The following is a 9,808-nucleotide window of genomic DNA, read 5'->3' as shown; positions in this document are numbered from 1 at the left end:
GGTGACAGGACAGGGCGAGAGGTAGACTTTCAGCTCTGGCCAACAGGCACACGGTGAAACAGTAGACGGCCCCTTATGCATTTTTAACAGCTCAGCAGATGATGGGAACAGTTTGGTTGGGACAGTTTGTCCACAGATAGAGTGACCAGGTGAGTCCGGACCGCTCTGTGTGTTTGTTAGTCCTGCTACATTTGACCGGCTTTATTTGCAAAGTTACTTTGTTTGCAAATAAAGTGTTTACTAGTTACCTCCAAAAGTCAGTAACGTTTGGCATTGCTTAGATCTCAGGAGACGCCTCGTGTGTGTGTGTGACTGGTGTTATTGATTACATAACCGAGTGTTTTAATGTGTTCTGTTGAGCTGAATCCAGCTCGAGTGATATTTCCAGAAATGCTTTTAAAATTTGTTTTAAACGTGACATGTTCATGTGTGGATGCAAACTTTCTGTGCTCTCGTGCGTGCCGCAGTAACGAGACAGTTGTGTAATGGATCAACTTCATCTATTTAAGAGACGGGCTTAGCGTCAGAGACGGTCATTCACAGAGTACTTGTTCTTTTTTCTTCCCTTCAGCTGTAAATGTCATTTTTCTGAAAAGGAAAAAGTTCTCCATCATACTTCATTCACCAAAGAGCTGGATTACATGTCTTGTGAGACAGATTAGGCCTGTGTGAGACCACCGCGTCCTGCTCACCTCTGAGTCTGAATGTCAAATAAATTAGGAAGAACAGCTTTCCCCATCTCAGGCGCAAACCATCTGGCTAGGATTTCTTTGGGAAGACCACCTTTCTATCTCAGGACCCATTCTGTTAGCGACTTTAGCCGGTTACTAGTATAAAAGGATGCCTGGAGCCAGCAGTGTCAGTGGGGAGGGCTCTTGTGAAGCTCTGTGTCGGACCCTGGTGTCTCAGAACGGCCTCCAGAGAGAGACGACCGACATCTCCCAGTCTGTCCTCTACACATCGCTGATGGGCCTGCTTCTGGTCGCTGACAATGAGGTGTGGACAACACAGGAAAAATATGGCTTTGATATATCCTCAAACTTTTAAAAGCTCTTAAAGTGAAATTTTACCTGAGAAAAACACAAGCACAGACAAAGAAAGGTGTGAAGTTGTTAAGGGAGAATACACATCAACACACATGTTTAAACACCTGTCAGCCCTCGTTGGTCTCTAATAGGATGAACTCTCGAGGCTGACCTCCTTTTAGTCTCTTCTGCTATGCTAATGAGATAAGAAAGCTAAATCTGTCCTGCCAAAGTTAAACACACACTGACATGGCGGGGTCAAGGCAGACACATGGAGTACCAGCACATCCAGAGGTCACGTAGTAGGACACACACTGTGTGTTTTGAAATAAATGAACAGTGCTCTGTATGGTACTTGCAGATCCGACAGATCTGTGGTCATCGACTTCCTTTTGTTTTTTACATTTCAGAAGGAGCAGCTCACCTTAGGAAGAGGCAGGACTGGCCTTAGAAACATAGGGAACACCGTAAGTAAAGATGACGGATGAAACTCTTAAAGGGCCTCTGAAATGAGCATTATTTGACATCACTCTCCCTTTTTTCTTTTGTTTTGGACCCAGTGTTTTCTAAATGCAGTTGTCCAGTGTTTGTCTCACACATGTGGCCTACGGGGCTACTGCCTGCTCAGATCTTACAAGCACGAGAAGTTCTCCAAAGAGGAAGCTAAACTCATGGAAGGTGCATTTCCTCTCCTTCCTGTTCTGTCTTGACTGTCTCTCCTGTGTTAGATTTTCATGTTTTCTTCTTGTCTCTGTTTTTCTTGCCATGCCAGCTTTCTCTAAGGTGCTGTCGGGCCTTTGGGATGTAAATGAAGGAGACAAAGTTGTAAATCCTAGACAGTTTTACAATGTGTTCACAGAAGCAGTGCCTTACTTCAATGGTTACAGGTGAGGATATGGATTTGTTTTTTGTGGCGAGGGTTTCTGTTTCGCCTTTCCTCGAGGTTAACAACTTTTTTACCACTTATGTGTACAAACTGTTAAACTCCTTCTCTTGTTCCACTTGTACAGATTTTTGATTCTTGTGAAGAACTAGTTGCTTGAAAAAGTGAATAATTTTTTCTGCGTTCACCACAGTCAACAGGATGCTCAGGAGTTCCTCAGGTTCCTACTCGACAAGCTGCATACCGAAATAAATCGCAGACCATACGTTAGACGAGCCGGGAAGGAGCCCGAACAAAAATTTGCTAGGTTTCGGTGTGTATGTTAAAATGAATAAATCTGTCCTTAAAACAGTGATTACCTGCACGTGAGCACGTTCTGATCATTTTTCTTATCCTCTCCTAGAATATCCGAGGAGGCGGCTGTCATGTGGAAGAAGCACTTGGAGAGAGATGACAGCATAATTGTTGGTGAGGAGAGCCAGTCCAATTCATCCATTATTTTTATCCCCGTTAAAGCAGACCGCTGATCATTCTGGTCCCCTCTCCCTACAGATCTGTTCTCAGGCCAGCTGCGGAGCTCACTGCATTGCTCGGTCTGCTCTCACTACTCCAACACGTTTGATGTGTTCTGCGATTTGTCACTGCCCATCCCCAAGAGGAGTTCTACTGGGGAGGTCACGCTCAGGGAGTGTCTGGACCTCTTCTCTCAGGAGGAGAAACTGGACAAGGAGAATTCGCCAGTAAGTTAAAGCGATGATTGTCGAATCTCAGCAACTGTCTGGATCAGCAATAGTGTGATTAAAACATATCGACACAGACACTGTAAGCAAGGAGATGATTTAACACAGTTTTGATCCATTTATAACCTACACATATCATTACGTTTTTGTCTTTATTCCATGTAAAGATCATAACATGTAGATGTGTGAAAGAAGTCAAATGGCTTGAACAGTAAAGCTACTTTCAGCTGCTCTCTTATTTACATGGGGGGGTAATAACAGCAGGTAGCTCCAGATGTGGCAGATGTTTTTACACTTCCTGTCACAAGCCCAAAGGGATTTGTGTCCCCTCCCGGGATCAAACCGGGGAGTTGGGTAAACTGCTAGACTCCAAACGACTAATACAGTGATCGCATCAATATGAAAACATTTCAAAGAAATGCAATCATCTGGCACAGGAAGCAGAAACAAAAAAAACATTTAATTTCATAAACAGTGAGGCAGATGATGAGAATTCTCGAATTTCTTTCTGTCATAAGAACGTCCAACTTAAGTGCATCTTAGTTATTAGTGGCTCACTAAACAACATTGCTCATTTGTACTTCATATATACGCCGGGCCCTGTGTGCATGTGTAAGGTATGTTGTGTTGAGGTGTGTATATGTGTGTTTATACATTCTTCAGATGTGCGAGAGGTGTAACAGGCGTACAGAGTGCACCAAGCGGCTGTCTATCCAGAGGTTTCCCCAGGTTATAGTGATCCGTATCCTTGGCAACAACTCTTCCACTTGTGATGCTTTTAGGCGTGTGATTTTTATCTGCACAGATGTGTGACGCTAATAATACTTAACAGTCTCGATAAGATCTGAACCGTTTCACGACGTCAAGGTGGTCCATCAGTAAAAGCACTATATATGTGTCCTTCCCACTCACCAACCTGGACCTTGGACCATACGGACCTGTTGACTGTGGTAAGAGAACCGAGCCTGTCTGATCCATTCATGCTGTGTTCCTCTATGCTGTATTTTCAACAAAAGGAGTGCAGCTAAAGGTTGAAGCAATAAAATGTGGAGAAAACCTGGGCTTTTAACTTTTTGACACAAGTGGGTAGAGCGCACTACAAAACCGTTTTAAGAGCTTGTTTTAGAGAGAGAGGAAAAAGAGAGTTAGAAGAAAAGGCATAAATCAGCTGCAAAAAAGGTTTTTAGCTGTGAACTATGAATCTACTGTTTTAAGCATAGGGAGGTTAACATGATGATTCACTGACTCAAACCATGCATTGTAATAGAAAATAAAGGAATATTGGGATATACGCAATCATATCCTAATTTAATCGCTTGCAACAGAGATTATTCCATAAACTGCACATCTGGAATTCTGACACAATACAGTTCTGAACCCTGTAAGTAACTCATTGTATTTATGTTACTATATAATTCTGGATCTATGTTTGTCCCCACAGGCTCAGTTCTGTATGATTTATATGCAATATGTAACCATGCTGGGACAGTAAACATGGGACATTACACAGCCTGCTGCTTAGATGAAAATGGCTGGTGCTTCTACAATGATTCCAGGTGAGATATCATTTCGTTTTACACACAATATATACATATTTTTGACAACTGTACATCAAAGGTGGTCTATATATTTGAGAAACCCTGCTTATTCTGTATTAAGATATGTTTGCATAAACCTGAAACTTTTCCCTTCGTCTGCCCATTGACAGTGTGACTCCACTCACAGAGAACCAGCTTCAGACCAATCAAGCCTATGTGCTGTTCTACCAGCGCAGCAACAGCACCGCCACCGTCAGGAAATAGACTGGCTGCCAAGCAGCCAATCAGAGCAACTTTACCTCCAGTGTCCATAGAAACAAATAGACAGCAGTATTGTGCTCTGACATCGGCAAACTTCTCATACTCGATGAGCTTACCCTCAAATGAACTGAGGAGGAGGAGAGCGGCCATGCTGAGTCTAACAGGGCTTGAAGACATGGTCCTCCCCCTAAAAACCGTAGAGATGCTTTTCAAGTGTCTCACTGAGACAGCTCAGACAGACCATAGCCTTAAGAGTCTCTGTGCCCTAGTTCTCAGGCATGAGCGAGTGACGTGCTTAGAATGATGCAGAGCTCTTAATGTAATACAATCACGACTCGTGCTTGTTATGATATTGTGCAAAATTTTTTTGAGTTGGGACATACAAATATATGCAAAAGACTTGTTCCCTTGGGTGAAATTACAGTTTGTGGATTTTTGTAAGTGAAAATACATAAATAAAAGCCCTGCAGAAACCTCTAAATAAAATGAACCTTTTTCAAATGTCAATCTACTTTTTGTTAAATGTAAAAAGTTATGCAGCGATCATGAAAATGTTCAGTGAATAATAACGCATTTTATTTCAGGTGCCTGTCAAAACACTCGAGGTCATCTCACACAGAAGAGTTAAAACTATAGTAATAAACTGACAAATACCCACCCATCCATCCATCCACCCATCCATCCACCCATCCACCCATCCATCCATCCATCCATTCGCTTCCGCTTATCCTTTTCAGGGTCACGGGGGGCGCTGGAGCCTATCCCAGCTGTCATAGGGCGAGAGGCAGGGTACACCCTGGATAGGTCGCCAGTCTGTCACAGGGCCAACTGACAAATACCCATCAAGTCAATAAAAAAAATCTACAATATGCAAAATTGTTGAGATCAGAGGATTCATATTAGAGGTGGAAGGAGTGAATATGCCACTTTTAAAGAAGCGTGTCTGGTGGGATGGAATTCCAAAGGTGGTGAGCAGAGTACTGAGGGCTCTAGACCCCATGGTAGTCAAATGGCGGGGAATGGACAATAAGAAGGAGGAAGAAGAAGAGTGTGAATTGTTTTGCTGATGTGCAAAAGTTCAGAGAAGTAAAGAATCTTGAAATCAGTACGATTTTTAAGTGGAGCTGCTGAAGAGCAGGTGTGATGTGATTAATGGAAGGAGTTCTGGTGATGGTGTGAGCAGCAGAGTTCTAGACTTGCAAGAAAAAACAAAAAGAAAATCGTTACAGCAATTAATGTGGGACGTAACCAAGGTGTGAACAAGTACCGCAGTGTTATTAGGTGTGAGAAATGGACCAAGGTGATTGAGGTTACAAAGATGAAAGTATGAGGATGTTATACTCTTGGCCTGAGTCAAGAGGGAGGGAGAAACTGAGTTGTCAATAGGGAGGGTAAAAAATTACATTTAGACATGATGGATTTGTTGCCAATGAGGAGAACCTCAGTTTTATTAATGTTCAATTTGAAAAAAGCTGTTGGAGATCCAGGATTTGATTTTTGATTTGAGTCAAATGCAGAAGGCTGTGGGTGGGAGAGTAATGGTAGGTTTGTTAGACAGGTAGAGTTGCATACAATCAGCATAACAATGGAAGCTGATATTACATTTATGAAGGGGTCCCAGGACAGATTCTTGGGGGACACCAGTAGTAAATGGGATTTATACTTTTTTTTTTATTAATAAACTGAGTGCTGCTGGAGATATAGGATTTAAAACCCAAGTTCAAATAGGATGAGAATGGTTAGTCAGCTGGGGAGACTAACCAGACTGGAATGGTGCATATGTACAAATGCATTCATATATACACACCCATTTTGTGTGTATTCAAACTATAAACATACTGGTCACCATAGGTTGACATTCCTATACAAATTGGTAGTGCAGTACCTTAACTTACTTAATGAATTCGCACAGTTCGGAGAGAGCAATGTCCTTCAAACAAAATACCCAATTTTGCTGAGAGTAATATGGATTTGCCCCAGATTTCAACAGATCCTTCTTTTGCTCATGCTCCACCTCCCCGTCAACTTTCATAAAATTCAGTTGCGTTGTTTTTGCGTTATCTCGCTAACAAACTGATAAACAAACGGCCACTGATGTATTTTTTCCCGTCGCACCGGTCTTTACTTGCGAATGACGTAATAGTGCGCATGTGTACTAGCGGTGGGCGGAGTTTTCCAGTCGGTCAGGAAGAGGAGAAAGGCGTACAGAGAAACACCAAGGTAATCAAATTCTCCATATAACGTATAAACTTTAAGCCGATTCTTGTTTCAGGCGCATAAATATGGCTGTGATGGGATGAATACTGTAGTTATAATTTAAGAGAGAGGATTTTGAATGACAATAATAAAACTCATAGGAAACACCGCTAGCTTTCCTGCTAGCAAAGGCTGGTTTGACAGGCCCCAGACTGGAGTAGTCGGGCTTTTAGTAGGAATAGGAATGTAGCACGGAAACGTTTGAGTAATTGTTTCTACACCTCAGTGGCACCTCCGCCTGTTTGCCATCGGTTCCGGCTTTAAATGTACATAGTAACGTAAGCTAGGAACTATTTGCCAAACTGTACGGTTAACGAGACCTCTGTGCGTTACTAGCGATTTCTGATGTATTTTTGTGCTAGATGTCAGCAAAGGGAAACTGTAAGCGAAGCATCGGAAAATTTGTCCTGTTTAGACTGCTTATTTATTAATGCACCTCAAAGTTGTGTTTCTTTTTAACTGGGGGAGTATTGTCTTAGGATGCGCAACAATGTTTTCAACTCTTCCATAGATGGCTGCTATCAGAAAGAAGTTGGTGATCGTCGGTGATGGTGCGTGTGGGAAAACCTGTCTCCTCATCGTGTTCAGTAAGGACCAGTTCCCAGAGGTCTACGTCCCCACTGTGTTTGAAAACTATGTGGCAGACATTGAAGTGGACGCGAAACAGGTGAGAGGGGATGATGGTTTGCAAATCATTTTGATTGTAATGCTGTGGGTGCTTGTATGGCATTTAAATAAAAGCAATTACCCTCTTTAATTAGTTGCTAATGGATCGGTACTTAGCACCTTTCTACTCAATTTGAGCATTTGAAGTGATTTCTGCCAGTCTAGCGACATTTACTCAATCATACATATTTATCTAACTTTCGTTATCACACTTCAGTGGGTGCATCAGGGGCAACTCATTCTTCAATATCTTGTCTCAGGATGCTTCAACACAACCAGTGAATTTTTATTATGTTGCATCGTGGTCATCAGACTAGCTGCTGCTGTACCATATCTAGTCTGCCTAACTAATCAAATTATATTATTGTCATTTCTGCCTTTGCTTTTCTTCTTCCGTAGATTTATCCAGTCATTTAACTCTGTTACTCTCTGTCTTTTCAGGTAGAGCTAGCACTTTGGGACACAGCGGGTCAGGAAGATTATGACAGGCTGAGGCCCCTGTCCTACCCAGACACAGATGTTATCCTCATGTGCTTCTCTGTGGACAGTCCTGACAGTTTAGGTACCATCTGAGCACCATTCATACTAGTAAGTATTGAACACCTTGATGTATGTAATTAATTGCTTTTTCATTCTCCTCACTGTAGAGAATATTCCAGAAAAGTGGACTCCTGAGGTGAAGCACTTTTGTCCAAATGTTCCCATCATCCTGGTAGGAAATAAAAAAGATCTGCGCAATGATGACCACACCAGACGAGAGCTAGCCAAAATGAAACAGGTAAATGTGGTGGCTTCAGAAAATTCAGCTAAACAAACAAGTTAAATCAATAAAATAATATTCAAATGTAAACTTTCTTTGTGACATGTGTCCCCAGGAACCAGTCAAATATGAAGATGGCAAAGAGATGGCAAACCGCATCAGTGCCTACGGCTACCAAGAGTGTTCTGCCAAAACCAAAGATGGTGTGAGGGAAGTCTTTGAGATGGCAACTAGAGCTGCGCTGCAGGCCAAGAAGCGTAACAGGAAGTCCACCTGCCTGCTGTTATAGGCACTGGGAGCAGAGGGGGCTGTCCTTAAGCACAGATAGAGAGGACAGGCTCCACTGAAATTTGACAGGGGGGGATATTTGGGGGTGGGGGGAATGGGAAAGAAAAATTATGCAGATGCTCAATTTCCGATCACCCAGTTACCCCTAGCAAAGTGGAGCAGATCTGAAATGATTCAAAAGACCACACACACCATGGTTTTTGGACTCTTAAGTTGTGTGCCACTTTTCTTGCATCAATTTAAATACAAAAGAAAAGAAATCTAATCCAGAAGTTAGCAGGGCAGGTTATGGGTATAATTTGAAGTTGACTAGTTCAAAACAGGGGAGCAAATGTGCCATGATGGAAATTAGGAGAGAAAAGGTCGATAGAAGGCCAAAGACACTGAGAACACAAGAGAAGTCAGAAAAGGACATGATTAGGTTTGAATTTAGGCCATCTCTAAGTAAATTTTACACAGTATCGCCTACATGTAGTGCCTTGAGAGTGATGGTTGTTGAGGGGTGGGGATTCATAACTTAGGGTATTATTTGTCATTTGTAAGAGTCCACACCTCACATTTGAAGGCTTTCTCCCTGTCACTGGCTTGGGTACTTCAGGCCCATTTTCTGACTCAGGCGATATGCAGGGGTATGCCTAAAGTTAGATTGTATGAGATATTTTCCCATACAGAATTACTTACCTGTACTTTAGAGTGTGTGTATGCATTTGTATGGTAGTTTGTTTTTCTCCAGTGCAGCTCTGCATGCAGTGAATGTGTGTATATTTGTGTGGTTGTGTATTAACATGTGTCTACGTACTGTATGCATGGAAAGGCCGTCTGTGTCACTGACCTTAACCCCTGTTTTCCATGCCAAAGTTACCCTCCCCCCCCAATGGCCACATTTCATGGCTCAGGTGGGTAATGAAATTAACAGCTACTCAGAGTGACATAGAAACCTTCACTTTACTGGAAGACATCATACTATATAGCCAGAGGCACAATCAGGTTAAACACATGAGTTTTTAGGACCTTTTTTGATTGTGTTAATCAGTGGGTCAAATCATAAGTGGTGTAGCTGATAAGTTTAATATTCTTTCAGATAGATGGTAGGCTTATCTTATCACTATATTATCTGTTATGTACTGTATGTCTTACAAGGCCTTGTAAGGACATGGTAATGTTGTGTACTTCGAGTTTGCCTTTTACTCCATTCTCCCCATTCCCCTCTTTACTGATATTGTCATTATTGTACTATATAACTTTTTATTGTTGATGCCTAATTTACTTCATATATTTTAATCATTTTACTCGATCCTGTTGTTATGGTCAGTTTATGTCAGTTAAATGATGAATTGTAACCGCTGTCTCGTTTAATTAATAGAAAGTCAAGGTCAAGGGGCTGGGCCAGA

General features: G+C 42.0%; 2 protein-coding genes across 2 annotated transcripts; both read left to right on the top strand.

The window, feature by feature from the left end:
- Positions 1-34: 34 nt before the first annotated feature.
- usp21 (ubiquitin specific peptidase 21) lies at positions 35-5,145 on the top strand. Its single transcript, XM_040048116.1, has 11 exons — positions 35-996; positions 1,436-1,492; positions 1,586-1,703; positions 1,798-1,912; positions 2,102-2,221; positions 2,312-2,376; positions 2,461-2,648; positions 3,312-3,390; positions 3,491-3,598; positions 4,090-4,204; positions 4,357-5,145. The coding sequence occupies exons 1-11, from the start codon at positions 841-843 to the stop codon at positions 4,448-4,450; spliced, it is 1,215 nt and encodes a 404-aa protein (XP_039904050.1). The 5' UTR covers positions 35-840; the 3' UTR covers positions 4,451-5,145.
- Positions 5,146-6,546: 1,401 nt separating this feature from the next.
- On the top strand, positions 6,547-9,679 carry LOC120744017 (rho-related GTP-binding protein RhoA-C-like). The gene is made up of 5 exons (XM_040048133.1): positions 6,547-6,667; positions 7,215-7,370; positions 7,811-7,931; positions 8,017-8,147; positions 8,245-9,679. Exons 1-5 carry the CDS (start codon positions 6,596-6,598, stop codon positions 8,416-8,418), a joined length of 654 nt encoding a protein of 217 aa, XP_039904067.1. The 5' UTR covers positions 6,547-6,595; the 3' UTR covers positions 8,419-9,679.
- Positions 9,680-9,808: the final 129 nt, after the last annotated feature.

This window comes from Simochromis diagramma, unplaced genomic scaffold, assembly GCF_900408965.1.
Source record: "Simochromis diagramma unplaced genomic scaffold, fSimDia1.1 OVJJ01000387.1, whole genome shotgun sequence".
NCBI classification, from domain to species: Eukaryota; Metazoa; Chordata; class Actinopteri; order Cichliformes; family Cichlidae; genus Simochromis; species Simochromis diagramma.
Note: the sequence above shows the minus strand (reverse complement) of the source record. Positions and strands in the feature narration are given on the sequence as shown.

Coding starts and splice junctions, on each gene's coding strand:
- usp21 (XM_040048116.1), top strand. CDS start 841: ATGCCTGGAGCCAGCAGTGTCAGTGGGGAGGGCTCTTGTGAAGCTCTG. Junction 1,913..2,101: donor CCTTACTTCAATGGTTACAG/GTGAGGATATGG, acceptor CGTTCACCACAG/TCAACAGGATGCTCAGGAGT. Junction 2,222..2,311: donor CAAAAATTTGCTAGGTTTCG/GTGTGTATGTTA, acceptor ATCCTCTCCTAG/AATATCCGAGGAGGCGGCTG.
- LOC120744017 (XM_040048133.1), top strand. CDS start 6,596: ATGTGTACTAGCGGTGGGCGGAGTTTTCCAGTCGGTCAGGAAGAGGAG. Junction 7,371..7,810: donor TTGAAGTGGACGCGAAACAG/GTGAGAGGGGAT, acceptor CTGTCTTTTCAG/GTAGAGCTAGCACTTTGGGA. Junction 8,148..8,244: donor AGCTAGCCAAAATGAAACAG/GTAAATGTGGTG, acceptor ATGTGTCCCCAG/GAACCAGTCAAATATGAAGA.